Genomic DNA, 27399 nt, shown 5'->3' with positions numbered 1-27399 from the left:
CTGAGGCCGAAGGGAAGGAGGCCCCCCGGCGCGAGGGGGAGGCGCGGGGGACGCCCTGCAGAGCTGGGGGGAGGGGCTCCCCGGCTACCCGCTTCACAAAAGGGAGCTGCCTCCTTCCCCCCCGGCCGCAGCCGGCCCGTTTTGCATAGCCCGCATCCGAGTCATGAGGTCGAAGGGCAAGTGATAAAGGCAGGGCTGGCGGCCCCAGAGCCTCGGCCGCTCCGCCCGGGACCGGAGCAGCGGGGCGCGTGGACAGCGGGGCCGCGGGCTCGGGGGACTGGGACAGCCGCTCGCGGACCCCGGAGGCCAGAGAAGCGGCTTTAACGGACAGGCCGGAGGGCGCGGGGCGGCCGCGAGGCGGGAGGAGGCGAGTGCAGCGGAACGGCCCCAAGGCCCGGCGGCCGCAGGACCCGCAGCCACAGACCGGGGGGGGGGGGGGGGACAGAGCCGGGGGCGTGGCCTGTGGGGGCGTGGCCGAGCGGGCGGTGTGGCCTATCAGGGGACGGCGCCGAAGGGAGCCGAGCCCGAGCGGACGGAGCCGAGCGGAGCCCGAGCGAGGTGTAGACCATGGCGGAGACAGGAGGCGGGGCCCGGAACCGGGCCGACATGTCCATGGGGCTTAAGTGGTTCAAGATGGACCGGTGCAGATCTTCGATCTCCCTGGAGGGCAAGCAGCACGCCTGGCAGTGGTGCCGGGAGTTCCTGGGCGGAGCCTGGCGCCAAATCCAGGTCGAGCAGCTGCAAGTGAGCCCCGTAAGGTGAGCGGGGGAGGGGGGAGGGAGGGAAGGGGAGGAGCCAGGATGCGGGGCGGTGCCCTGGGGGTCATCTGGGGGTCAGAAGATGGGACGTAGGGAGGAACGGGCGTCCCGTCGCCGGCCCTGGGGGCGGGGCCTGGAGCCTCAGTCCAACCCGTCCTCCGTGTCCGTGTCCGCAGCGGGGGGCTCAGTAACCTGCTTTTCCGATGCGCCCTCCCGGAGAATATACCCCTTGTTGGGGACGAGCCCCGGGAAGTGTTGCTGAGGCTCTATGGGGCCATTCTGCAGGTGGGCGGGGCTTGAGGGGCGGAGCCGGGGCCGGGAGGGGAAGGGAGTTGGCCCGTGGGATGGTCATCCTGGAGGTGGGCGGAGCCTGTGGGGAAGAGGGCGGTGGGCCAGATGGATGGAGTCTCGGGGAGGAGCTTGGTCTTGGGCCAGCCATCCCGGAGATGGGCGAGGCCTGAGGGGCGGAGCTACACGCCTCGTGGGCGGGGCCCGGGACCATGTGTCCGGTGGGCGGGCCCCGATGGGAGGGCCATGTGTCGGGTGGGCGGGGCTCCGGTGGGAGGAGCTTTTATGGAGTGGGCGGGGCCTTTGTGGGGGCTCTCCCAGTGGGCGGGGCCTCGGGAGGAGGGGGCTACCCTGGAGGTGGGGGAGGCACTATTCCCCGGCACGTCGGGGGGCGCTGGAAGGGAGCGGACCTCTACGTCCTGTGTTGGCCCTCCCCCAGGGGGTGGACTCCCTAGTCCTGGAGAGTGTGATGTTTGCCATCCTGGCTGAGCGTCGGCTGGGACCTCGGCTTTATGGGGTCTTTCCAGAAGGGAGGCTGGAGCAATACATTCCGGTACGAAGCCCCTCCCCTTGTCCCCTCCCCCCCCAATCCACCCTCAGTCTGGGTTCATTCATTGAACAAGCGTTTATTAAGTCCCTACCTGGGGCTTCCTAGTTACCCACGGGAGACAGGCCCCGCCCCCCAGGAGCTTCTGTTCTCCTGCTAAACCCCCGAGCCCTCGCCCCTTCCCGGCGTCTGGCCCGGCTGCCAGCCCCTGACAGGGCGCTGGGTGCAGAGCCGGCCGCTGGGGACAAGCGAGCTGAGGGAGCCGCGGAGGTCGGCCGAGATCGCTGTCAAAATGGCCCGGTTCCATCTGATGGAGATGCCCTTCAACAAGGAGCCTCGCTGGCTCTTCGGGACCATGGAGCGGTGAGAGGCGGCCGGGGGAGGGGCCGCGGCTGCGGGAGGCAGGGGGCCGGCGCTCACGGGACCCCTCCCTCCGGATCCAGGTACTTGAAGCAGATCCAGGACTTGATTCCTCCCACTAAGACCAACGAAAATCTGATCCAGAGGTACCACCTGGAGGAAGAGATGAGCATGCTACGGTGGGCATTGGGACCTGAGGCACCACTCCCCCAAGCACCTGGGGAAAAGGCTGCGCTCACCTTCCCCCCTAGCCACACCCCCCCACGCACCTGGGGAAAAAGCTGTGCTCACCTTCCACTCCGTCCTTCCCGTGGGCCACATCACCCTCCTCCCATCATCCCCCAGAGGCCTGTTGCCCGAACCCCCATCCTCCCCTCCCAGGACAGAGAAGCCTTGGGAGGAAGAAGTGACCACCTTCGAAGTTTCAGTTTGACAGAGGTTGGGAACTCTGCTGTCATCCCTCAAAGCTTTGTTCCCCACCCCTGCCTTAGTCCCCTGCACCCCCCACCCCAAGCAAAGCCTGTCTCCCCCACTGCAGAAAGCTTCTGGATTCAACATCCTCCCCAGTGGTATTCTGTCACAATGACATCCAAGAAGGTACAGGGAGCGAAGGGGAGGGAGGCAGAGAAAGGTCCCGGGCCTGTCCCTGAACCGACCGGCCTGTGTCCCTTCCTCTGCCCCCAGGGAACATCCTGCTGCTTTCTGACAAGGAGCCTGGACTTATGCTCATAGATTTTGAGTACAGTAGCTACAATTACAGGTGGGTGTAGCTCCCCCTCCCTAGCGTCTTCTCCCTACTCTCCCCTCCCCCCTTCCCACCTGCCTTGCTATTCCTCCCCACAGGGGTTTTGACATTGGGAACCATTTCTGTGAGTGGATTTATGACTACAGCTATGAGGAATCTCCCTACTTCCTGATGGAGCCTAAAAACTACCCCAACCGGGAACAGCAGGTCTGTGGAGTACAGGGAAGACCGGCCCATTCCTCTTGGGGGGTCTTTGCCCTGGAAGAGGGTTGAGGGGGAGTCTCTTTGCTTCCCCCGTCCTTTCAGCCATTTCGATTTTGGGGGGGCCTGTGATTTCCTGGGTTTGGGTTGCTCCCAGGTGAGGATTTCCATCTGTGGCTGCTACTGAAGAGTTGGCTGAGTGACTTGGCTAGGGTCACACAGCCTGGGTAGCTCTCACTGTGCCTTGCACGTAGCAGGCACTCCACAAAGGTTTGTTGGGTTGGATTGGACCGGATCAGTGGATCCATTGTGCAGGGATGTGCATTGGCAGTGGGCCCTCCTGAAGTCCTCTGATTCATGGGACCTCCCCATTGTAGCTTCATTTCATCCGAAATTACCTGTCAGTAATCCAGGGGGATGATCGTCCTTCCCCAGAAGAGCAGACTGAATTGGAAGAGAATATGCTGGTGGAAGCAAACAGGTGAGGGGCAGAGAGGTTTAGGAGGGCCCAAGATCACAGTGCCCACGGCCCATAATCCTCAACCCACAGTTTATAACTCATGGCATCTGGCCCACGGTCTATAATCTAGGGCTCATGGGCCACAAGTCGGGGGAGGTGGGAGGCAAGAGGGTCTGAGGATATCCAGTAACTCGGCAAAACCAGATGTTCCGTACCTACCCTTAGGTTTGCTCTGGCATCCCATTTCTTCTGGGGACTCTGGTCCATCCTCCAAAATATCATGTCTACCATTGAGTTTGGTTACTTGGTAAGCTTCCACGGAAAGACTCTGTTCTGGGGTCCAAGCAGGGATGGGGGTTGAGACCTCTTGTGCTGGGGCGGCAGAGGGGAGCTTCCCCAAGGAATCTTCTCCCCGGTATCTTAGGTAGGTTTTCCTTCCCAGGAATATGCAGAATCTCGATTCCAAATCTACTTCAGTCAGAAGGAGAAGTTGAACTCTGGATTGATCCCTCCTAACAGCCCTCCTCCCCCCTGATTTCACCCCTCTGATGGATCCCAGAGTCTAAGGGACAGGATGGAGAGCTAGGATGGGAGATGGAGAATTAGGAGGGAATCAGGGGCCTGAGCTGTCCCCCCCATGGTGAGAATGGACCAAAAACCAAAGGATCGGCCGAGCCCAGAGCAGTGGGAATCCCCAGTCTCTCTTAGCACCCAGAGGAGAACCCATTCTTTCTGCCCCCCCCAGTTGTGATCCCCGTGTGGGGAGACACCCAAAGGAGCCTGCCCAGCCAGGGCAGCCACTTCTCTACCCTCTGTATCTTCAGACCAATAAAGACTTAACTGCTGCTGGCGTTGCCAGCTGGGTCTCATCTCTCCTGTTTTGATTGTTCCAAATGCTGGGTGATTTTGGAGGGGGCTGTGGACAGCTGAGGGCCTGGAGCCGGAGCCAATAGGGTATATGCCTGAGAGGCTGGGTGCCCCCCTCCCCAAATTAAGGCCTCCTGGCAGAGGGCAGCCGCTGGGCTGGAGGTAGGGAGGCCCCCCCCTTAGGGTCCTAAGAGTCTGGGTGCCCTCCTCAGGCCTGCAGGGGAGGGGCCCCAGGCTGCGACCTTTTGCCCAGATTGGGCTATTTTTAGCTTGGGTGGCAGACCTCACGTGAGGCACCCCCACCCCCTCGCCTCCCACGGCACCTCCAGTCCAGGAGCCCGGGCCCACTTGACTGCCCCCGGAGGCGCGCGGCTGCAGCTTGAGGGGGAGGGGGAGGCTGCGATCTCCGCCCAGTGGTTTTCTCGCCCCCAATTTGGGAGCAGGTATCGGATTCCCCGCGGGGTGTGGGGCGGGGCTGGAGACAGCCTGAAGGACGCGAGGGCACAGGCCAGAACTGCCAGGCCTCTTCCCGGAGTGGACCCCTGCCCCTAGGCCGAGCCGTGAGTACGGGGTAGCCCACGCGTCCGCGGAGGGGCCGGGGCCAGGGGCGGGAGGGAAACTTCTCCCCCCGCCCCCGTCTGGGGGGACGGAGCCGGGAACGCGCAGGGCCTCGGGCTGGACCGGGGACACCTCTGGCGGAGACCCCCGACCCCTTCGGGATGCGTGTCCTGCCCCCTCCGCTGGCCTTTCCCGGACCCCCACCTTCGCCGGGTTCTATAAGTGGGGCGTCCTCCCCCCACCCAAGTTCCCGGAGACTCCGCCCCGTCCGCCCCCGTTCCGCCAGGTGATGGGACCTGGCTACGTGCCGGCCCCACGTGCCCCCCCGGGGGTCCAGCGCCTCCCCAGCTGCTCCTGGTTCTGTGACGCCCCGCCCTGAAGCCTCACCCCGACGAGCCAGTAGGGTGCCCACTGAGGTGGTCCCGCCCTCATGAGTGGGGGGGGCGTTGTGGTCCCGCCCTCTCGCGTGGGACCCGTGGAACGGCGCAAGCGAGGGGCTCGAGGCTCGGCGGCCGTTGGCGGCTCGGGGCTGGCCATGGGGCGGAGGGCGGCCGGCCGGGGCCGGGGCCAGGGCCGGGCCGGTCTCTGAGGGCGGCCCCACAGCCTCTGAGCCGAGCCCAGCGCAGCCCAGCCCAGGAAGCCCGGGCCGGCCGGCCGCGGGGGCCGGGATCGAGCTCCGTGGTGAGGGGTGAGATGGGGGCGGGGCAGGGGGAGGGTCTGGATCGGGGTGGGGACGGATGCGCTACCACCTGGGCTGGGGAGGGCTGGCTGAGGAGTCTCTGGGGCTCTGGAATGGGTGCTTGAAATCCTGGGTCCCGGAGCGGGGTTCGGATACATCCTGGATTGGGGAAGGGTCGTCTTTGGGGGGAAAAGTCACAAAGCTTTAAGAGCGGGAGAGGGCGCTGGGGGAAGAAGCCCGGCTGCCCTCCCTGGGCTACCTCACCATCGGGAGGAGGGCGAGCTTGCAGAGCTCCCAAAGGAAGGCTCATTGTGTGCTTGCTGTGAGCAGGCTCGGTGCAGTCTTGGGACACGGGGACAGGTATGTCAGGGGCCCTGCCCGTGGCCCAGGAAAAAGGCCGAGGACCGGTGGTGGAGGAACCGTGGCCTTGTGGAGGCCCAGGACACCAGGGAAGGAAGCTGGGTCTTGAAAAGAGAGGTGCCAGCCGTGGGAAAGTTCATCCCTGGCATTGGCCCCAAGCAGGAGGAAAGGCCAGTTGACCTTAGAGGAGGGAAGGAGGGTATGGGTGGGCTGCAGCCCATCTGTCCCCCAGGTTTTAGTGGAGCGCGTGGGAGTCATTGAAGATTTCGGACAGAGAAGCGAGGGGTTGCAAAGATTGCTTTTGGAAGGGCAGAAAGCGCCTTTGGGGTGCTAGGAGGGTCCCAACCAGGGCCGGAAACCGTGAGGGATGGGGCGGCAGCAGCCCGTGGCTGGCTTTGTTCAATTTTAGGCTCGATGGGGACCGGGCTGGTGACTTCTTTGGAAAATAAGTCACAAGGGGGCATCTAGGTGGCGCAGTGGATAGAATCCCAACGCTGAAGTCAGGAGGACCTGAGTATCTGCTCTGTCAGCATTTCCTACCTGTGGGACCCTGGGCAAGTCACTTAACCCCAACTGCCTCAGGGAAAAAATAAAAAATAAGGAGCTCCCAGGTGAGGAAACTCACCCAAGGCAGGCTGGGATGGCTTGCCCAGGGCCCCACAGCCAGGAGGTGTAGACCCGGAGGTCGGGAGCACAGGCCGGCTCCCAGCTATGCCTGACCGAAGTGAAGGCTGGCAGTGGGCAGATGGGCAGGAGCCTCCTGAGAGTCGTCTTTGAGCACGGGTGAGGATGAGACGGAGAAAGATAGGGGCACACAGACAGGGACCGGTGGAGGCCGGGGCCAGCCTTCGGGGGCCTTTGTTTAAAGAACCAGGAGGCTCCATCGAGGAGTGAGGCTAGGGACCGAGGCTCTTACATCCTCCTCACGCAACCCTGGGGCTCCTGAGCCTCCGGGCCCTCACTTGGCCCCCGAGCCACCGTCCCTAGCCTCGGGCTAGCCACAGCTTGCACGTTCCTCATTGCTGATCCCTACCCCCGTAAGCTAGGCTTGGCTTCGTGTCCCCCAAAGGCTGCAGCTGCCCCCCAAGATGGCAGAAGCCCACCAGGCCGTAGCCTTCCAGTTCACAGTGACCCCTGATGGGGTAGACTTCCAGCTCAGCCGAGAGGCCCTGAAGCATGTCTACCTGTCTGGCATCAACTCTTGGAAGAAACGCTTTATCCGAATCAAGGTGGGAGCCCAGGCAGGGCTAGGGGAGGGGGGGCCAGACTGCCCGGCTCCCCCAGCAGCTCTCCAGGGTCCCCAAAAAATAGCAGGCAAGAGGGGGAAGGCCACTTTCCACCAGTCCCCCTCACCTGGCCCCCTCCCCTGTTGATCCCCACACTGGCCACGTGGGGGCAGCACTCCTGTCTCCCCTGTGTGTTTCCCTGGCCTGTCTGATGATTCCCAGTTCCTTAAGAGCCCCCGGGGGCTCTGCCCCCGCCCCCGTCCCCACAGAATGGCATCCTCAGGGGCGTGTATCCTGGCAGCCCCACCAGCTGGCTGGTCGTTGTCATGGCAACAATGGGCTCCTCCTACTGCAATGTGGACATTTCCATGGGAATGATCTGCCACATCCGGAAATATATCCCAGAGGGGTGAGGAAGCTGAGCCAGCGGCTGGAGGCTGGACTTGGGCGGGCCATGGGCATCGGGCAGGGAGTCGGAGCAGCTGCTGCCCGGGGTCAGCTGCGGGGCATTGGAGAGGGCCCCAGCCCTGCTCCTTTTCTCCTGGGTTACTCCACGTCCCCGCCCTCAGTTTCCCCATCTGTTCAGTGAGGAGGTTGGCGGGAGCCCATGTGAGCGGTTGGCACTGGGTCGGGAGCCCTCGATGCCCGGGGGTCCCCCTGGCACTTGGTTTGGGGCCGTTGAGGCGACACCGAGTCCCAGCCCCGCTTTCCCATACTTGGACAGGTGCAGCAATTACCTGACCCTGCAGACGCGAACGCTGATCAGTGTGGGCATCTTCTCCACCGGAGTCTGGGTGACCGGCATCTTCCTTTTTCGCCAGACCCTGAAGCTGCTGCTCTCCTACCATGGCTGGATGTTTGAGATGCACGGCCAGACCAGCCGGATCACCAAGATCTGGGCTGTGAGCAGGGCCTGGCTGGACTGGGGAGGCGGGAAGAGGACGGGGGAGGGCACCCCTGGGGAAGGTGGGGTTGCCCAAAGAACCTCAGGCTCCTTTGGTTTCCCTCTTGCTCTGGAATCAAAGGACCGGGGGACTACCCGACCCCCGTAACACTCTTCGTAATCTTCAGATCTGCGTCCGGCTCCTGTCCAATCGCCGACCCATGCTCTACACCTTCCAGACTTCTCTGCCCAAGTTGCCAGTGCCCAAAGTGTCAGCCACAATCAAGCGGGTGAGGGGCTCAGGCTGCTGAGGGCTGGGGCAGGGAGTGGCTTGGCTAGCAGAAACTTTCCCCAGTCATGCCCCCTTTTTGCCCAAGAAATTCACACGAATCAAGCATTTGTTGATAATTTCCAACATTCAGTTACGAGACCCCAGATGGGATCATAACCCATAGTTTAAGAAGCTGGGGGCTAGCGGGTGTCCAGTGTCTCCGGCCAGTCTTAGAGAAGGCAAGGCCTGGCACGGAGACAGGACCCAACCCTGATGAGAGCTTGGGGGGGTGGGGGGACAGTACCTAGAATCTGTGAGACCCCTGTTAGACGATGAGGAATATTATCGAATGGAAATGTTGGCTAAAGATTTCCAAGAGAGGACTGCTCCCCGGCTCCAGAAATACCTGGTGCTCAAGTCCTGGTGGGCAACCAACTATGTGAGTGCTCCCCTTCTTCTCCCTCCTCCCACTAGCTCTGACCTCCCCTCCACCCCATCTCTAACCTCCCCTTCCTTCCACTTGACTCTGACCTTCCCTTCCTTCCCCCTGGCTCTGACCTTTTCCCTCATTTCCCCCTGTCTTTACTTGCCCCCCTCCTCCGCCTCCAGCCCTGACCTTCCCCTCCTCCCACCAACTCTGACTTCCCCCTTCCCTACAGGTGAGTGACTGGTGGGAAGAATACATCTACCTTCGAAGCAGGGGCCCCATCATGGTGAATAGCAACTACTATGTCATGGTAAGATCTACAACCCCTAGGGGCCCTTTGCAGCACTAGCTGGGACCCCCAGAAGCCACAGTCAGGCTTTGTGGCTCTGTTGCATGCTCATGAAAACAAGCCTTGGGATCCCAGCGGGAACCTGTGAAAAGCTGTACAAGTCATGTGCAGGCGGGAGGGTAGCAGGAGACTCCTCTGAGGAAGAGCTAGAGAATATTGTGGGGGACCTATAAACACAGGGTCAAGATCGGGCTTTAAAAGGAGGGGGAGGTCTTGAAGCAGACCCTTTGCCCACACCTTCTCTTTTATTTTGCATCCATCCTTAGTCCAAACTCTCACTGTGTACCTGCAGTGTCGTAAGAGGCTCCAGCTGGCCGCCTGGCCTCCAATGCATTTGGGAGAACCCCCCTGCCCGATCGATCCCCCCCAAACAGCCTTCCCGCTATTTTACTCTGGGGCTCTCCGTTGCTTAGTGGCTAAAGTCTAACCAGTTGATCCAAAGCCCCTGACCAACCCTTCCTCCTCCTCCTCAACACAGTGGCTCAGCAACTGGATAATTCATGGTCCCCTGAACTCTGCTGGGGCCTAGGTCAACCATAGCCATTTTCAAGGCCCAAGTTGTCACCTTCAGGCACTTTTCTTGCTTCTCCCTTTTCCGGCTCATGGTGTGTATCAGGCAGATGGGCACTGGGTCATTGCTTCAGAAGGTGGTCTTGGGCCTTCTCAAAGACTGGAAGCTTGTGCTGAGTGACACTGGTGATTGTGGCAGCCCGTGCCGTACTTGCCTCCATCATCTTCCAGGAGCCTCAGAGCTGCTGTGAGGTTGTGTTTGAATGGAGAAGGAAGTTCTCCATGGCTTCACTTAGTTGTATTTGTCCAGTGGATGTTAAGGTCCCACCAAGTGCTGGACCCCTGCCCTCGAAGGGCCAGCAGTCAAGCTTGCACTGATTATTTTAATCAATGCAGTAATTAATTGTTGCATTAATAATGGTGCAGGAGGTCAAAGAATGACGGAGAGGGATACTTGTTGCTTAGTCAGCAGTGACTAAGGGGTTTTGTTGGCAGCTCATTTTACAGATGATTAAACTGAGGCATTCAGGATTACTGGACTACCCAGGCTCACACAGCTAGTAAATGTCCGAGGCTGGATTCGAACTCATGAAGATCAATCGTCTTGATTGAGACCTGGTGCTCTGTGCACCATGGTGCCCCTTAATTACAACAATGGCTAGTATTTGTTTAAGTTTTAATGCAAAGCACTTTACAGACTTATTTGACTTAATCCTCACAAGAACTCTGGGAAATCAGAGCTGTTATGTCCATTTACTGAGGAGGCAGAGATTATGGGCCCTACCCAGAGTCACACAGCTTATGTCTGACATGGGTTTTTGTAATAAGTGCAGCACTCTCCCTTTTAGCACCTCCCTTCTAAAATATTTAGCTAACCCTTTAAATATGCTGTTGTCTTGTGAGAATTTCAGCCCAACTCTGTGAAACTGGTGTTTTTATCCCACTTTACAACTGAAGAAACTGACACTGTGAAAAGCTGAGAGTCCATGGTTAGTGTCAGAGGCAGGTTTTGAAATGGGGTCTTCCTGACTCTAGATGGAACCCTCCAACCCACTACAAATGATAGAGCAAGAAGGAGAGTCGGATGCAGGCAGAGGGCTCTCGGGCTTTTGATGGAAGAGAACTTTTTTTAGTGGGAGTAATTAGGGAAGGTTTCTTGGAAGAGAAGGCGATTAGGAAGAAGCCGGTAGCACCTGGCATGAGGATAGGAGAGGCCATGGCAAGGTCTAAGAGCAGATGCCAGGACAGCTGGGCTGAGGGGCCTATGAGTGGACGGAAGGAGCCCCCAAGCTGGAGAGAGCCATGAATGTCGAGCTATAGGATGTGTTTGAGCAGAGGAGCTGGGAGATGTCCCGCGGTGGGGCCAGAGCTGCAGGTTCTCCACTCGGCTCCAGTCTGGGTTAAGGGTCAGACTGCACCAGAGTTCTACTGGCAGCCTGGGGCAATGGAATGAAAGCTGGATGCAGGGTCACAGAATTGGATTCAAATGGCACCTTCACCCGAGCTCCCTTCCAGCCCTAGCATTTTCATGCTTGCGTTTGGAACCTGAGGCACTAGGACTGAAGGTGCCACCAGCAGAGATGGCAAAGTTGGGTAGAAGGCCAAGAATCCATTTTGGATTTTCCCTCCAGTGTCCTTGAGACTCCCCCTCCGCAGGTTCACACCCACAGAGAGGGTCCTTATGACCTTGCAAGAAGTAAGAAAAAAAAGCAAAGGGCTGCCAGGACCAAGATTGAGTTAACCTGCTAACCTGAGGCTGCAAGGGTTGTAAGAATTGTAAGAGCTGGGAACCTGCAGCCTCCAAAGGGGAGGTGGGGAGTAAGGGAGGGTAGATTTGTACTTGGGCTTACTCAATGCAGCAAAGAAACCTTGCCCCTAAAATAACGAGATGGCACTGTTCAGACCAAAACCAAGAGCAAAACTTCTGCCCTTCACCATGCCGCTTTTATATGATGGACCTGCTGCATGCTGGGATAAAAGTAAAGCTTGAATCCCTGCTCTTGGGTCAAGAGCCCTTCTACCTCCACAGCACATCTCCTGCTAATCTCAGTCCTCACCCTATTTTTCTGCTGCATTCACTCCTGAGACCCATTCCACCCCCCCAGATGGCCTTTGTGACACTGTTCTCTCCTGATTCTCCCACCTATTTGACCATTCCCTCTTGACTCCTTTACTGACTGATCCTTCAGATCGTGGCCCCAAATAGTGGTATGCTGTGCAAAGCCCCCCAATGGGCTGTCTTTAGTCTGACCTGCCATCTATTTCCTTGGGTTTAATTATCTGCATGTCAATGATTCCCAGATCTCTCTCTACTGTCTCGCTCCTAGGATTCTAGCACCAATTATCTATTTGACATCTCAAATTCAGGTGTCCAAAAAAAAAAAAAAAAAAAAAAAGTTAATCTTTCCCCCTTGACCTTCCTCAAAGATACCACATTCTAGGAGTTCGGGGCCATTTCCCTTAACTCCCTTCACTGCATATGGCCAACCAGCAGCTAAATCATGTCCCTTCTGCCTTCACAGCAAGTTCCTTCTTTGATACCTCACTGCTCCCAGAATTCCTCCCTCTTGCCAAGATTATAGCAAGAGCTTACCTGTGGTCTGTGCCACAGGTGTCTCCTTTTTGGTCCATCTATGTAGGAGCCAATGTGATTTTCCTTAAGCAAATGTCTGACCCGTCATCCAATTCAAGGGCCTTAACTGCTAGAATTAAATACTCCCCTGTTTAGTTTTGCCACTGACCTAAATCTGCCCTTTCAGCCACCCAAAGTGTGACTTTTTCCTGTTCCTCCCTGTGCCTTTTCTGCCTGGAATACATTCATTTCAGTCTCGAAAGTCCCTCTCAAGAAGAGATCCCATTCTCTGCATGAGGCCTTTACCAATCCCCCAATGGGTAGCAATCTCCCCCCGAATTCCCTTGTTGTCACCATATTTCTTTGTAGTTCTCTTCATATTTATTTGGTATCTACTTATCTGCAGACTAGTCTCCCCTCTACTTGGCTCTCCATCTCCACCTTATAATGTGGGCCCCTTGGGAGGAGGGATTGTTTCCTTTCTTTGTACTTTAGTCTTCCCAGTGCGTAGCACCAATTGATAGTAGGTGGTAGTTGGTAAAGGTGGGGCGATAAGTGCTTGTTGATTATCTCTTTATAAATATAAACATAATCTATGTAAGGTAGTTTGGGGAAGGGAAATGGGAAGCAAAGTGGGCGGGCACACACCAGGTGAGGGGCACAGCCAGGAGAGAAAAGGTACTTGATGACTATCGGTTGAAATAGCAAATAACTGATTGATGTAATAAGTAGTTGGGAGCCATTGGATTCTTGAAGGAGTGATATGATTAAGTGAGTGTTTTATGAAGATTATTCTTGTAGGAGTTGGGTTAAGGGGCAACAACAGGAAATTTGACAGTAATTAACTGGCTCCAACTTTTTCTCAGCACTTATTTTGCATTTTTCTATGTCAGATTATGTAAAATTACATATTTGTAATAAGTCTTTGAGCTTACCTTTGGTTCCCTGAGTCAACCAACAGGAGTTTTAAGGCAGGGACCATCTCCAACATATAGATCTCTGCACATAGATTTATTTGATGTGCTTCATTGGCACAAACTAGACTGAATTTAAAGCTGGAAGAGACCTTGAAGATCATCTGGTCACGTCCTTTGTTTTTCCAGGGGAGTAAACCGAGGTCCAAAGTGGTAGTGGGTCTAAGTGGCCAACCTGAACATATTTGAAGCCAGGTCTTTTGGCTCCAAGTCCCGTGGGGGTGTTCCCTTTCCATCACACTGGAGTTATACCAGGGATGGAGAAGAGAGATAGGAGAGCGTTTCCAAGGAAGGATGGACGGGGGTGAGGTGATAAGAGGCCAGGTGTTATAGGCTCTGGCCTGAGGGAGATGCAAGGGTTCCCTCCACCCTACCATTCTGGCCCCATGGTCCTGCTGCTCTTCCCTCCCCAGGATTTTGTACTGACCCCGCATACCGAAGTTCAGGCGGCTCGGCTGGGCAACGTGGTTCACGCCATGATCATGTATCGGCGAAAGCTGGACCGCGAGGAGATCAAGCCTGTGAGTGTGGCCCCAAGGACCTGGCATTGGGAGGGCTGGGGGCCAGCGGGCACCTCGACAGCCCCTGAAGACTGCCCCTCTTCTGGGCCTGTCCCACAGGTGATGGCTCTTGGCATCGTGCCCATGTGTTCCTATCAGATGGAGAGGATGTTCAATACCACTCGGATCCCTGGAAAAGAATCAGGTATCCATCGCTGGCTTTCCTGCCACTGTAGGTGCCCAGTACTTCCCCCCCCCAGCCCAGGCAGCCTTGAGCCCCTTGACTTCTGAGATCTGGGCCACTTGCCAAGCATGGCCAGAAGCTTTTCCCATTACTTCCTCAGCTCCCTGAGTGGGGCCAGGCTCCAGTCAGAGGCCAGATCCTGAATATTCACACAGTAGCAAAGTCAAGGCATGGGGGTGGGGGGGGGGGTGGGGAGAAGAGGGCCGGAAATGAATGCGTGAAGAGAAGAGCATTCAGCACCTTGTGCTGGGCACCCAGGCCGTGTCTCCCCTGAAGAAGCTTATATTCTAATTGGGGAGTAGAGGTTGGTACTTAGAGCATTGAGGCCCAGAAAAGGCCAGTGCAAACTGTGATGACCGTAGCTTGGCAGGGAAGATAAGTGGGGAGAGGGCCCTGGACACAGGGCCAGCCAGTCGCCCTACCTTGGGGTGGTGGGGACGGGGTTTGAGGTCTAGATGGAAGTTTAGGTCTCAGAAGCCATAATGAGCAGTGAGAGTCCCTGATGGCAGTGGGAAAGGGGATGAAAATGGTGGGAGAGGGATGTGACCTTGCCGGCAATGGCAGTTTGGGTGTGGGATGCACAGGCAGCGCGGGAAGGCTAACGGCAAAGGAAGCTATGATGACAAGTTCTCGGGGGTCTTTTTTGGGGCCCACTTAGGCTTAGAGGCACAGGAATTCAGGCAGAATAGACTGTCCTGTGAATGAAACTGGTGGAGCAGGAAAGATGGCAAAGCTACAGGATGGGGGATTCTCCCAAAGAGCTCTCTGAGTCCCCTGCTGTCCCCACTGCTCCAGGCTTGTATCCCCCATCCTTGCGGGTGGCTGGCAGCTCGCCCCGTCCTGGTGCAGTGATGCTGCCTCCCCTGCCTCTATAACCTCTGGCTCTGCCCCCAGATGTGTTACAGCACCTTGTCGACAGCAGGCACGTGGCTGTCTACCACAAAGGTCGCTTCTACAAGGTCTGGCTCTATCAGGGCACCCAGTTGCTCAAGCCTCGGGACCTGGAGATGCAGTTCCAGAGGATCCTGGATGACACTTGTCCCATTCAGCCTGGCGAGGAGAAATTAGCAGCCCTCACGGCTGGGGGCAGGTACTGGAGCTGGGGAGGCCTTCTGATTGGGGGAAGACAGGTCTTTGACCAGCTCTGTTGTATGAGGAGGGGCTGGGTCATGTAAGAAACATTATTCCTGAAGGTGGTGGGGGTGGGGGTGATAAAGGGGAGGGGATAACACAGGGAAAAGGGGAGAGCAGCAGTGGGCTGAGGTGATGGAAGGAGTCCTGCAGAGCTGAGACAGTTTTTAATTGCCTGAGCCCTGGGAGGAGAGCACCTCCTCCTTGCTGGCCTATCCTAGACAAGGAATTTCCAAGTCCTCCTCAGGAAAGGAAGGGCTGGACTCGCTGGCCTTAAGTCAGTGCTCCCACAGCATTCCCCAGTGCCCCAGAGAAGCCGAGGGGGCCCCCCACATCCCACCTGATACCTCCACGGTCCCCCAGGGTACAGTGGGCTGAGGCACGCCAGACCTACTTCAACACAGGAAAGAATAAGGCTTCCTTGGAGGCCATCGAGAAGGCAGCCTTCTTTGTGACCCTGGATGAAGAGTCCCATGGCTATGACCCTGAGGACGAGGCCAGCCTCAGCCTCTATGGAAAGGCTCTGCTTCACGGCAACTGTTATAACAGGTACTGATCCCCATTCCAGCCTCATGCCATCCCCTTCCCCGTTCTTGCCCTCCATCGCCTGTTCCCTCCACCTCGGCTTCCAGCCCCTGCCACTCAGCCTGCTCTGTGTCCCCCTGTCCTTTTTTGACCTCAGGTGGTTTGATAAGTCCTTCACCCTCGTTGCTTTCAAGAATGGCAAACTGGGCCTCAATACTGAGCATGCCTGGGCAGATGCTCCCGTTGTTGGGCATCTCTGGGAGGTAAGGAGGCCCTGGCCTGGGGGAGGTGATGGAGAAGGGGCTGCTTCACTTGTATTGCTCAGACCACCCTCTTCTGCAGTTTGTGTTAGCCACCGATGCCTTCCACCTGGACTACAACGAGTCTGGTCATTGCCAGGGTAAACCTAATCATTCCCTGGCCCCACCTCAGAGGCTGCAATGGGAAATCCCTGAGGAGGTAGGTGGGGAGACCCAGGGGAAGGGGAGTGGGAGCTCAAGGCCCTTTCCCAGCACCATTCCCACCACTCAGGGAATGGGGCTTCTGGCCGGGCCGAGTCCTGGCCTTCTGTGGGATGAGCGGGAGTCCAGTGGGGGCTGAGCTGCTGCCTCCACACAGTGCCAGAAGATCATCGAGAGCTCGTACGAGGTGGCCAAGGCCCTGGCGGATGATGTGGAATTGTACTGCTTCCAGTTCTTGCCCTTCGGCAAGGGCCTCATTAAGAAGTGCCGTTCCAGCCCTGATGCCTTCGTGCAGATCGCCCTGCAGCTGGCCCATTTCCGGGTAAGAGCCCTCCCTGCTTCCCAAGACCACCTACGATGGGTGGATCGTCTAGGGGAGGGGAGCTGGACGCTGCCCTGAGAAGGGCCCCGACATTTATGCTCCCTCCAGGATAAAGGCAATTTCTGTCTGACCTACGAGGCCTCCATGACACGGATGTTCCGGGATGGCAGGACAGAAACCGTGCGATCCTGTACCGCTGAGACCACGGCCTTCGTCCGGGCCATGACCGACTCTGGGTACATGGTGAGTGCCGGCCTGGGGTGAGGTGAGGGCAGGGGGCCGGGACCTTCCTGGAGGCCTAACGGGCCCCTCTTCCTGTGCCCCTCCTGCAGAAGCCAGACCTCCAGGATCTCTTCCGCAAAGCTGCTGAAAAGCACCAACACCTGTATCGCCTGGCCATGACTGGGGCTGGCATTGACCGGCACCTGTTCTGCCTGTATGTAGTTTCCAAGTACCTGGGCCTTCACTCCCCTTTCCTGGCCCAGGTGAGTGACCACTGCAGAGCTCTTGGGGAGGCGCCTTGGAGCTTCGGCTTGCCCAGTCCACCTCCACTGTCCCTTCCCTCTGCCTCAGGTCCTCTCAGAGCCATGGAGACTCTCCACCAGCCAGACAGCTCAGTTCCAAATCCGCATGTTTGACCCAGAGAAGTACCCCAACCACTTGGCAGCCGGAGGGGGCTTTGGCCCAGTGAGTGACCCACAGGGACCAGGGGAGGGGGTCCGTGCTCTGCCTGCAGGGACAGCAGCAGCAGTTGGCCATTCCCAGTTGTCATTGTCCCAATGTTGTCAGATTAGCTAGCTCCTTCCTTGGAAGCAGAATGGGTGAGTGTTGAAGGGGGTGCCTCGGCTAGGCAGGACAGCTTGAGGACCCTGCCCCTCTGGGGAGGGAGGGGGGCTTCTCACATGGCAAGAGTCAAGGTATTTGTGTCTCTTGGATGCTGGGGCTGAGCCTGCAGACGTGGATCACGGCCAGACCTCGCCGGCCTCACGAGCTGAGGCCGGGGCAGGGGCCAGCCCAAATTTCAGCCCCCAGGTTTCTCACTTCTGCACTCCTCCTTCCCCTCGGTGCCATCCAGGTAGCTGATGATGGGTATGGGGTTTCTTACATGATTGCTGGTGAAAACACCATCTTCTTCCACATCTCCAGTAAATTCTCAAGTTCAGAAACGGTGAGTTCAGTGCCAAGTCTGGCATTGGCAGCTGGGGGTGTGGGCTGGGGGTTAAGGGATGCCCCACAGACCCTGAGGAGAGCCTTGGCAGCCCTTCCTGGAATAGTAACGGGCCGCATGGCCCCGCTGTATAGGTGGGGATCAGGAATTGGTTATGAGGGCTTGGGGCAATGTGGGAGGCCCATCTGGCAGCTGGGGAGGGGGGGGTCACAGAGGCAGCAGAATGGGAGCTCAGACATAATAACCCTGTCTTAAACAGAAATATTGAGTGCACATGGGGGCTAGGGAATGGCCATGGGGCTGGGTGGGCCCTGGGCCTGCCTTGCAGTGACCGGGAGCTCTGCCCTACAGAATGCCCAGCGCTTTGGGAATCATATCCACCAAGCTCTCGAGGACATCGCCGCTCTTTTTGAGCTTCCTTCCCCTAAGCCAGAGAGCTGAGACTGGAGAAGGTGGCCAGCTGCCCTTCCCTTTGCCCCTGTCCCCAGTGGCAGGAAGGGAGGGGCCTGTGGCTGGCTCCCAGGGATAGGTGGGCGGCCGGAGCCCATGAGCACGCCTCGGAGAGCAAGGCCCCTCCATCCACCTGGCCAGACACTGTCCCCTGACAATAGAGGCGCAGGAAGCGGGGGTGATGGGGGTGGGAACAGAATTTGTATTTTTTTCAGTAGATGTTAATAAAAATAAGACACTTTGTGGAATTCTGTCCTAACCATTAGGTAACAAGACTTTGGTTTCTGTATAGTGTGTGAGCTGAGCACCTTGGGGGGCCAGCCCCCACGAGACAGAGTGGGATGGGGATGGTGGGGCTGAGGTGAGATGAGACGAGGGGGCTCGTGGCCCATCCCTGGATCGGTCCCCAGGATTGAGTGTGTGCTGCGGTGCTCGTGCCCATGGTTACACTTTCAATAAACACTCATGTTACAGAACACTCACCTGTCTCGTCTCCTTGTGTTCGTGCTCTGCCTGTCTCTCCTGCACCAAGGGCATCCCTCCCCTGGCCTGGCCCCCCACACAGGACATTTGAGACTGCTCTTAGATTCTGAAAGCTCTGGGGCCTCTCCCGTCCTGTGACTCCCATGAATAAAAGAACCTTGGCGGCAAAGGACGCTCTGTTCTGCTCATTCTCTCAAATCTCTGGAAGGGCAGATGGGATCTTTCTGATCTGCGGAGGCGTGGGCAAAGGGCCCCAAACTCGGCGTTTCCTGAATCTGTGGGGGATGAGGACCCGGGTGGGACCCTGGGGCAGGGGTCCATCGGCTTGCAGCCACAGGGAGGGAGGAAGAGACCCCAAAGTCTTGGGGCAGGAAAATTTGAAGGAAGGTGAACTCGAGGGCTACCCGCTCCCAGACTGGCACAGGATGAGTCTGGATTGTGTCCCCTCAAGTCCTAGAAAAGCCAATTTCACGGTTTAAGTAAGATTGGAGGAGGGATCAGAGAGAGGGAAAGTGCAATTTGGAAATCTGGGGGGCTGCAGGGAGAGAAGCGAGGTGGTAACCTGGAGGCAGGGAGATGCTGAGGAAGCCCAGAAAGCTCTGGGCGCTTAAGGGAAGGGCCCAGTGCGGAGGAGCTGGGACTCGGGAGGAGGCTGCGGCGGCTTGGAGAGACCAGGAGGGGAAGGGGCAAGGGGACCTTCCCCGTGCATTTATTAAGCGCCATTGTGTGCCAGAGAAAACTGAACAGCCCTAATCCTGAAGGTGCCTGCGCCTGCAAAGAAGCGCAAGTCGCCCAAGGCAAGGAGGCCAAGTTTAGTGAGGAGGGGGCCCGGGGCGCGTCCCGGGGGGTGCCCGAGAGCCCCGGCGGGGTCGGGCCGGTGGGAGCCACAATCCCGGAGGCAGAGCAGACGGCAGGACTGGGCAGCAGCGCGGGGAGGGGGCGGGACGCCGTGACGGCAGCTGGAAGCCCTGGCCCGTGGGTGGAAGCCCGCGGTCACCGGCCCCGCCCCCCGGCGGGGATCGCCCCGCCCCTCCTGCTCAGCCCCGCCCCTCCTGCTCAGCCCCGCCCCTCCTGCTCAGCCCCGCCCAGCTCCGAGGGGTTCCCGAGGCTCGCTCCGGGGCTGCGCTTTCCCTACACAGATGGGGAAACCGAGGCCACGGGGGTCCCGCTCGCCCCCCCGTCTCACGGACGCGGCAGCCGGGGCTCGGGGGGGCGACGGGACCCCCGGGCGCACAGCGCGGAGTGCGCGCCATGCCGGCGCCCCGGCCCCGCGGGCAGAGGGAAGGCGGGAGCCCCGGGCCCGCGGCCTGTGGGGAGGCCGAGGAGGCAGCGGAAGGAGCGGCCTCCCCGCGGGGCCGCGCAGGGCTGTGGGCGCGCCTGCGCAGAGGGCCGAGGGCGTGGTCACCGCCCGGGGCGAGGCCGGAGCAGGTGTGGGCGGGGTTCCCACCTCGGGCCGCCTGAGCATGGGTGCGCCTGCGCAAAGGACAGGCCGGCGGCGCAGCGAGTACGCCTGCGCAAGGGGCGGGGCGGGGAGCAGCGACGGAGCAGGCGCGGATGCTCCTGCTCGAGGGGCGGGGCGGGGCGGGGCGGGGCGGGGCGGGGCCGCCAGTAACGGCCGGGGCGGGGCCGCGGTGAGAAGAGTCCGGCGGGAGCCGCCCCATGAGCCCGCCCGGAGGCGGTGGTGAGAGGGGAGCCGGGCCCGCTGGGGCGCGCCCCCCCCACCCCCAGGCCACGCCCTCTGAGCCCTCGACGGGCGTGACCTTTGACCCGTCCCCGGTCCCCCCCAGACGACCCCCAACGCTCTTCTGACTATCCAGGGCCTCTCCTCAGACTTCCTCTTCTCCCCTCCCCGGACACCTCCAGCCCCCCTTAATGCCCCGAGCCCCCCCAGGCACACCCCCCGCTCCTCAGACCGCCCAGGACCCCTCCTCAGCGCCCCCCCCAGGCGCCCCCTCCCCCATAATGACCCGAGGCTCCTCCAACGCTCCTGAGCCGCCCAGGCCCTTCTCAGATTTCCTCTGGATGCCCCTCCCCCACCCAGACACCTCCCAATGCTCCTCAGACTGCCCGGGACCCTCCTCGGGTTTCCTCTTCACTCTCCCCAGTGTCCCCCACCGAGAACCACCCGCCTACCCCTCAAAGGCACCCTGGGTCCCCTGGGTTCGGCCCCCCAGGCTGCCCCACCCACCCCAGACTCCCCAGACCCTCCTCAGGGCCCCCAGGGCTTGGCCCCCGAACCCCCTCCCTCACAACCCCCGGACCCCTCAGGTTCCCCTCCCCCAGGGAGCTGCCCCGTCCCAGACCCCCATCCCGTGCCCCCCCACCTTCCCTCACATTGACCGAAGGCCCGCCCTTGCAGTGCTGGGAGGGGCCCTTCCCCAGACCCCAGAGTGAATGTGGCTGTCCCCCCCCAGATGGCTGAGTCCGATCCTGGGGACAGAAACTATGACAACATGCTGAAGATGCTGTCGGACCTGAACAAGGACCTGGAGAAGCTGCTGGAGGAGATGGAGAAGATATCCGGTATGGGGGGGCGCTCACGCCTCCTTTTCCCTCCCCCTCCCCCCCCCCCTCCCCTCTCCCTTTCCCCCTTTCCCTCCCCCCTCTCCCCTCCCCTCCCTCCCCTCCCCTTTTCCCCTTCCCCCCTCCCCTCCCCTTGGGATCCTTTGGCTCTGGGTGGAAGCTTACGGGTGTGCCCCTCGCGAATCTTTTGGGGACCGGGCCCGGGGCCGGGCCGGGGCGGGGGGCCAGGCAGGGGCTGGTGGGAGTCCCAGGCTTTCGGGCAGAGCAGGAACCAGCGGCAGTGGGCAAAGGCCCAAAGGAGAGGGCGCAGCCTGCCCGGCCCAGCCTGTGGAGGGAGGGGGGGAAGGTAAACTGGAGGAAAGGGGGGGCCGGGGGCCGGGCCATGCGGGGGATGAGGAGGGCTGGGAGGGTGGGCCAGGGGCACAGGCGAGGGGGGAACCGCACCTGGGGATCCCAGGCTCGGGGCCCTAGGCGCCAGGCGCCTAAGTGAACCAGTTCAAATGGAACCTCAGACGCTTCCCAACAGCAGCTGCCTGGGCAGCCCCCCCCCCCCAGTTTGCCTCAGTTTCATCAGTGGTGGATGAGCCGAGCCGCTGCCGCCTGGGGCCCGGGCACAAGTAGGTCACCCGTTGAGCACGGCCGTGACTCCCCTGACTCCATCCCCCAGCCCCCTTGGACCAAAAGATCCTCGCCATTCACCACAGAGCCGTGGAGGACTTCCTGATGCTTTCTCCCCCTTTCAGTCCCACCTCTGGAGCCAACCCCAGGGCTGGCTGTAGACCTCTAGTCCTGGCCCCGGGCACAGCCCCCAGCCCAGCAAACCCCCCAGAGGGGCTGGGGGAGAGCACAGACCCCCTCCGGGGACCGCTGGGGCACAGGCAGGACTCACGTTTCTGAGTTCAGACCCTCCTAGCTGGATGACCCTGGGCAAGGTTCTGTAGCCAACTCCTGCAGTGTCTTTGGCAAGGAAACCCAAAGGGGGCTGCCCCACTGGGCACTGTGCCAAGTGCTCCATGATTCTGTCCCTCACCACAACCCCAGAAGAGAGGGGCGGCTATCACACCCATTTTACAGATGAGGAAACTGAGGCCATCAGTAGTGAGATGACTTGCCCAGGGTCACCCAGCTAGGAGGTTACACCCTTGGCAGTAGCCTAGATTGTAGTGCGTAAAAGCCGCAAGTGGAGGGGCTGCAGGAGGAGGGGGATATGAAGCAGGGGTAATGTAATACTCTGCTCTGTCCCCTGGGAGATTCTTAGGACAAAGTGAGGTCTCTAAGCAGCCTCCCCCAGATTCGTTCTGCCCCACGGGCCACCCTTGGTTCTGCAAAGCTTGGTTGCTATTTGGATTCTGACCCACAGGGCTTCCCTGAGCCAGGTCCCACCCGGGAACTCTCTCCAGGGGCTTTGGTCACTAATTTCCCTTCCAGCCAGACATTGTCAAAGGCTTGTGGGCCTGCGGGCCTGAAACTGTTCTTTCCTCCCTTCTCTCCAAATCCATCCTTCCACAGTCATGCCCTCTGCATGCTGCTGACCGCCCGTTCCCTCCTCCTAGATTAACCTTTGGCTTTGCCACTTGCCCCGCCTTCCCACTGGCTCCCCAGCTTGGCCAGCTGCTCTTTTCCCTGACCTCTTAGTGGGAGGGATTACCAAGGACTGTCCTCCGTCCTCCTTTTCTTCCTCCTCACCATCCCGCCCTCTGAGGGGTTCATTGGCCTTCATAGTTTAAGCTGAATCTCCATCCATGAATGTCTTCTCAGCGCCAGACCTGTAGCTCCATCCAGAAGCCCCCAGCCCCCTCCACTCCTCCTGGGATCATTATCTGGCATATATGGCTGTCCCTCTGGCACCTTGAATGTCCCAAATAGAGCCTGCTAACGCCCTTTCTTCCCACCTGTGCCGTTACCCACGCTCCCACGTTCTTGACTTAAGACTTGATTCTCCTGGCTATCCCGCCATGAGGACAGAGGCAGGGATTTGGAGGAACCTGTCAGACAGCAGATGCCCAGGGAGGGATGGGGCCTGGGAGAGAGCTAGGGTTCTCCCCCAAGTGCTCCCCTTCTGCCTCGGGCACTCTTGCCTTCTGGAACCTATCCCTTTCTCTCTCTCCTCCCTGCTCCTAGCCAGGGCATTAGCACCTTCCTTCCCTGTTACAGTGGCCTCTTCACTGAGCTGCCCCACTCCCATCCCAGGAAGACCTACCTCCAAAGGTTGTCTACACTCCTTTTGAGCCAGTCCATCTGCCCTGGGGGGAGGGGAGGAGCGTGCTTTAGAGAAGGGAAGTGAAAAAACCCTCTGAAGATTAGGGCCTCCTGAGTGAAAGGGGAGGAAAATACTCCAAAACACTTGCTTAGGCTTGGGGAGGGCCAGGCCATTTTTCTTTTCTTTTTTTTTTTTTTTTGGCATAGCCTATTAAAGTTTGGGAAAATCTTTTCTTGCAAGGTGGATCTGCTTTTCACCTCCATATAAAAGGCACCACCTCCAGGAAACCCAAAGCAGCCACAGGCTTTCCCACCTTAACTCATCTGGGAAATGAGGGGGACGGGTTTCTAAACTAAAAATATCATGGAACATTGTGTGGGGTTGTAATCTGGGCTGGCATTTTTATCAGACCAGACTCTCTGCACCTGGGAACTGGGTATATCCCAACTCCCTTTCTCATGGCCCCAAACATTTGGTGGTTCTGTGATCTCTCTAATGTAGTTTAGTGTTTGCTACAGTGGGGGGGATGCTATCCACCCACACCACCTCCTCCTGCGGGGCTAGCGTCCACATCCTGCCATAAATCTTCCAAAGGGTTCTTCCCAGAATTCCAGAGTTCTTGCTTCTAGACTCTGACATACAGGGGGTTCCAGTAGCACTTCCCGCCTGTTCCTAGGGGGTGCCTCAATCTCACTCCAGCTTGTTTTCTGTCATAAATTAATGTGATATTATCACTTACACCCCTTCCCCTAGGGAATGCTTCGCTGAGAAGGTCTGAAGTTTCCTTGTGCCCACCATTTCCCACCGTTCCCAATACCCTTTGGGGGAGAGAGGGACTGGCAGGGGTCAGAGACCATGATTCACTCCCCATTCAGCATTATTGAAAGAATATTAGACGCAAGAATGATCTGGGATTTCAAGACCCAGCTTTAGAGAATTCAATCCAGGTGATCCAACTCCAGGTTAAAGGTATGGACATGAATCTAGTGACCATAGAGTGTGAAGGACATAGGTGTCCTGTTTGCCTTCCTACTACCTGGGTCTCGGTGTTGCTCTGGACCCCAGAGACAGGCGCTCTTTCTCGGGATTCCGAGTGGCCCCAGGCAGCCTGAGGCTTTGAGGATAGAAAATGGTCAAGATGAAGAAGAAGGCCCGGACCCAGACTGCAGAGCCCAAGGTTGGCTTAGCTGCTCCCACCAATGGTCTGGTTTAAAGGGTGGAGCAGGACAGGGCAAGGCAGACTGGCAGCTGGCTAGGGAGGAGAAGGGGCGGTCCTGCAGAGTGCCCATCTCAGCCTGGAGCGAGTGCTTCTGTTTTGTCCCCTGCCTCACATCCTCCATGGTAGCAGCAAACAAATCTCCATCTTGGCCAAGTCTAAAAAGCTCACGGCTCATTCTAGATTCTGTGACAGGAGTCGTCATAGCTCATGATTGCGTTAGAGTCTAAAGCCTTTCAAAGTTATTTTTCTCTATGTTGCTCTCGTAGCAATTGTTCTCTTACGTTTGCTTTATTCACTCTGACTCGGTTCATAGAAATCTTTAGTTTTCTTTGAAGTTGTCCATTTTCTTATTTCTTGTAGCACATTATAGACTATTACATCATTTCAGAATTTGTTTAGCTGTTTCCCAGGAGGAGTTCATCCCTTAGTTTCCAGTAAAGGACTATTATGAAAAGGGCTGCTATAAATAATTTTGTTCACATCTATCTTCCTTGGATCTTACGAGGCTAAACACCTAGTAATAATAATGCTGGGTCAAAGGATACGCAGAATTCAGTGATCTTGAAACAGTTCCAAATTTCTAGAATGGTTGGACCAATTCATAGATCCACCAACAATGCATATATGTCTTTTTCCTACAGCCCTTCCAACATTTGTCATTTTCCTTTCATCTTTGTCAAACTAATGGGTGTGAAACAGAATTTGGTTTTTTATTTGAATTTTTCTGTAAGTGATTTGGAACATTTTTCAGATGGCTAATCATAGCTTGACTTTCTTATCTTGAAAACTACCTGTTGATATCCATGATTATTTTTTCTATTGAGGAATGGCTTTTAGTTTCACCCAAAAAAAATTTGAATAAGTTTCTTTTATGTCTTAGAAATTATACTTTATTTTGCTGAGGCAATTGAGGTTAAGTGACTTCCACAGCTAGGAAGTGCTAAGTGTCTGAGCTAGATTTGAACTCGGGTCCTCCTGATTTCAGGGCTGATATTCTACCCACTGTGCCATCTAGCTGCCTCAGAAATTATGCTTTTATCAGAGAAACTTGCCACAGATGTTTTCCCAGTGACCTGTTGCCCTTCTAATTTTAATTACATTAAATTTATTTGGCAAAAACTTCTTAAAATTTTATATCATCAGAATTATCCGTTTTATCTGATATAACCCTATCCCTTATTTAGTCATGAATTCTTTCCCTTCCATTTGATCCTAGAGAGAATTTCCTCCTCCTCCATTTTGCTTCTGATTTTACCTTGTATGTCTTAAGTCCTGTATCCAGCTAGAGGTTATTTTGGGTGTCTCACTGCTAACACAGTTCTGGGCGGATCACCCTAATTCTGACTCCAGGTCTCTGACTCAAACATTCCCAGCCTTCAGTTCTGCCCACTTAATTTCTGCCAAAAACTCCACTGAAGTTTTCTTCATAAAGGCCCCATTAGTAGGTTTGGTAAATATGGACAAACGCTTGTTTGCCTCTCTCCCTCCTCCCTCCCAAGCCCGCGTTCCTCCCATCTTTGAATGTAGCCACTTCAGGAGGTTTTCCCAAGGGGGACAGAGCTGGTTCCACCCCCTGCGCTTTCGGTCAGATTCAGCTGGCCCACAAGCAGACGTCCTGCGGGTCCTGTGTGTCCAAGTCAGTTGTTGCTATTTACTGAGCAGCACTCGGGTGCTTGTGCATTATGCAGGTGAGCTTCCCCCCCCCCAGCAGTGATCACCCCCTCTCTGACCCATGGAGCGATAGGGGGTGGTTGTCATAGTCGGGTATTTCCAGCCCTTCTTTATAGAAGAGAAGGGTCTGTGATTCCCTGTACATCCATGAGAAAGAACTGAAATAGAACAGTGGGACCAATTACATCAGAGAAATGTAATAAGGATAAAATTTAAAAGGGATAAATGAGTCAATTTAGTATATTCAAAATAGAAGTTAAACCTGGCTTGTGGGGGGACATAACTGGACAGTATTTGGTACGGAAAAAGATCTGAGGATCATAGTGAAGCCATTTGAAGACTATTATTGGGTGAAAGTAATGGGGGGAGGGCATTTGGGCTCTAGCACAAAACCATAGAGAAATGAGAGGGCAAGGGCTGCAGTCCTAAGAGCAGAGGCTTTGTCAGGGAGGGCAGGAGATGCAGGCAGCCAGATGCCTTCTGCAGGGCCCCATCCCCAGGGATGGCACGGCAGGTGGCATCTGTGCCCTAGCCAGTCACCCACCAGCTGGCGCATAGCTTCAGCTTCCCGCTGAGCAATATTGATAGCACTTTCTGCAAAATGCCCCATCCTCTCCCCACTTTGCAATTTCTGGCCCTTGGACAGAGTTGCTAGACCTGGAGCCAGCATGACTTGGATTCAAATCCTGCTTCAGATATTTAATCATCCCGTGATTCTGGGCAGGTTGTTTGTTGAATGCCTAAGTTTCTCCTCCTGTAAAATGAGGGGCTCGAGCTGGGTGGCCTCAGAGGCGGTCTCTGGCTCCGTTTTGAGTTTGACTTTCATTTCCCTGTTGCTGAAACAGCCTGAGCACCTTTCCTGAGGCTCCTGGCTCTGCCCTCTGGGCAGATGACTTGGAAGCTGGACCCCCGCCACCCCCAGGGCCGCCCCCTCCTAATAGCCCTGTCTGGTCTTTGCAGTTCAGGCGACCTGGATGGCCTATGACATGGTGGTGATGCGCACCAACCCTGCCTTGGCGGACTCCATGCGGCGACTGGAAGATGCCTTCTTGAACTGCAAGGAGGAGATGGAGAAGAACTGGCAAGAACTGCTTAACGAAACCAAGCCCAAGCAATAGGCCATTTCCTCCAGGCCCCTCCCTGCACCTCCGGGACCCAGACACCTCGAGAGGAGAATTGGGCCCTAGTTGGCTGAGTAGACACCCCAATATATAGATGTACATACATAAGTGCTCACTGCCCAATGAAGGTATTTTCAAGCACACAACGGGCTCCGGGTCTCTTTTGCGCATTTGTCACCTGTCTAAGCCAACGCCGTGCCCCGTGGCAACACAGAGGAAAGGGAGATACTCGAGCTTTCAGCAGCCGGGGTTTATTTGTGCCGGGGCTGGGCTTAGGAGGGGGACAGACAAGACAGGGGCAGAAAGGGCCTAGGATGGGGGTGACTGCTCTGCAGCCCAGGCCACC

The 27399-nt window shown here is 57.5% G+C and overlaps 3 protein-coding genes across 7 annotated transcripts; all 3 read left to right on the top strand.

Moving 5' to 3' along the window:
• Positions 1 to 450: 450 nt before the first annotated feature.
• CHKB (choline kinase beta) lies at positions 451 to 4228 on the top strand. Of its 2 annotated transcripts, none has more exons than XM_012550406.3 (11): positions 451 to 758; positions 935 to 1043; positions 1486 to 1599; positions 1823 to 1956; positions 2037 to 2099; positions 2492 to 2550; positions 2638 to 2713; positions 2797 to 2905; positions 3277 to 3380; positions 3585 to 3666; positions 3802 to 4228. In XM_012550406.3, exons 1-11 carry the CDS (start codon positions 568 to 570, stop codon positions 3892 to 3894), a joined length of 1134 nt encoding a protein of 377 aa, XP_012405860.2. In that variant the 5' UTR covers positions 451 to 567; the 3' UTR covers positions 3895 to 4228. The 2 variants fall into 2 exon arrangements, with proteins under 2 accessions (XP_012405860.2, XP_003770861.2); XM_003770813.4 differs by having other exon boundaries at positions 452 to 758; positions 2037 to 2132.
• Positions 4229 to 4565: 337 nt separating this feature from the next.
• On the top strand, positions 4566 to 18314 carry CPT1B (carnitine palmitoyltransferase 1B). Of its 3 annotated transcripts, none has more exons than XM_031940977.1 (19): positions 4566 to 4786; positions 6893 to 7052; positions 7319 to 7458; positions 7774 to 7951; positions 8121 to 8222; positions 8505 to 8642; positions 8863 to 8940; positions 13449 to 13556; positions 13656 to 13740; positions 14674 to 14869; positions 15274 to 15459; positions 15593 to 15698; positions 15778 to 15894; positions 16054 to 16218; positions 16327 to 16461; positions 16551 to 16703; positions 16792 to 16905; positions 17294 to 17386; positions 17738 to 18314. In XM_031940977.1, the coding sequence occupies exons 2-19, from the start codon at positions 6912 to 6914 to the stop codon at positions 17825 to 17827; spliced, it is 2325 nt and encodes a 774-aa protein (XP_031796837.1). In that variant the 5' UTR covers positions 4566 to 4786; positions 6893 to 6911; the 3' UTR covers positions 17828 to 18314. The 3 variants fall into 3 exon arrangements, with proteins under 3 accessions (XP_031796837.1, XP_031796836.1, XP_031796835.1); XM_031940976.1 differs by lacking the exon at positions 4566 to 4786 and adding an exon at positions 5251 to 5465; XM_031940975.1 differs by lacking the exon at positions 4566 to 4786 and adding an exon at positions 5251 to 5472.
• Positions 18315 to 19804: 1490 nt separating this feature from the next.
• Positions 19805 to 27199, top strand: SYCE3 (synaptonemal complex central element protein 3). 2 transcript variants are annotated; one of them, XM_031940980.1, is made up of 3 exons: positions 19805 to 19823; positions 20734 to 20842; positions 26893 to 27199. In XM_031940980.1, the coding sequence occupies exons 2-3, from the start codon at positions 20734 to 20736 to the stop codon at positions 27048 to 27050; spliced, it is 267 nt and encodes an 88-aa protein (XP_031796840.1). In that variant the 5' UTR covers positions 19805 to 19823; the 3' UTR covers positions 27051 to 27199. The 2 variants fall into 2 exon arrangements, with proteins under 2 accessions (XP_031796840.1, XP_031796839.1); XM_031940979.1 differs by lacking the exon at positions 19805 to 19823 and adding an exon at positions 19830 to 20000.
• The last annotated feature ends 200 nt before the right edge of the window (positions 27200 to 27399 follow it).

Source organism: Sarcophilus harrisii, chromosome 5 (assembly GCF_902635505.1).
Source record: "Sarcophilus harrisii chromosome 5, mSarHar1.11, whole genome shotgun sequence".
Taxonomy (NCBI): Eukaryota; Metazoa; Chordata; class Mammalia; order Dasyuromorphia; family Dasyuridae; genus Sarcophilus; species Sarcophilus harrisii.
The sequence above is the reverse complement of the archived record's forward strand: the minus strand, read 5'-3'. Positions and strand labels throughout refer to the sequence as shown.

Excerpts from the sequence above, each read along its gene's own strand:
- CHKB (XM_003770813.4), top strand. The coding sequence starts at position 568 with ATGGCGGAGACAGGAGGCGGGGCCCGGAACCGGGCCGACATGTCCATG. Across the intron at positions 1,600-1,822 it reads GGCTGGAGCAATACATTCCG|AGCCGGCCGCTGGGGACAAG; the intron begins GTACGAAGCCCC and ends CGCTGGGTGCAG. Across the intron at positions 1,957-2,036 it reads CTCTTCGGGACCATGGAGCG|GTACTTGAAGCAGATCCAGG; the intron begins GTGAGAGGCGGC and ends CTCCGGATCCAG.
- SYCE3 (XM_031940980.1), top strand. The coding sequence starts at position 20,734 with ATGGCTGAGTCCGATCCTGGGGACAGAAACTATGACAACATGCTGAAG. Across the intron at positions 20,843-26,892 it reads GGAGATGGAGAAGATATCCG|TTCAGGCGACCTGGATGGCC; the intron begins GTATGGGGGGGC and ends TGGTCTTTGCAG.
- CPT1B (XM_031940977.1), top strand. The coding sequence starts at position 6,912 with ATGGCAGAAGCCCACCAGGCCGTAGCCTTCCAGTTCACAGTGACCCCT. Across the intron at positions 7,459-7,773 it reads CGGAAATATATCCCAGAGGG|GTGCAGCAATTACCTGACCC; the intron begins GTGAGGAAGCTG and ends ATACTTGGACAG. Across the intron at positions 16,219-16,326 it reads TGCAGCTGGCCCATTTCCGG|GATAAAGGCAATTTCTGTCT; the intron begins GTAAGAGCCCTC and ends TGCTCCCTCCAG.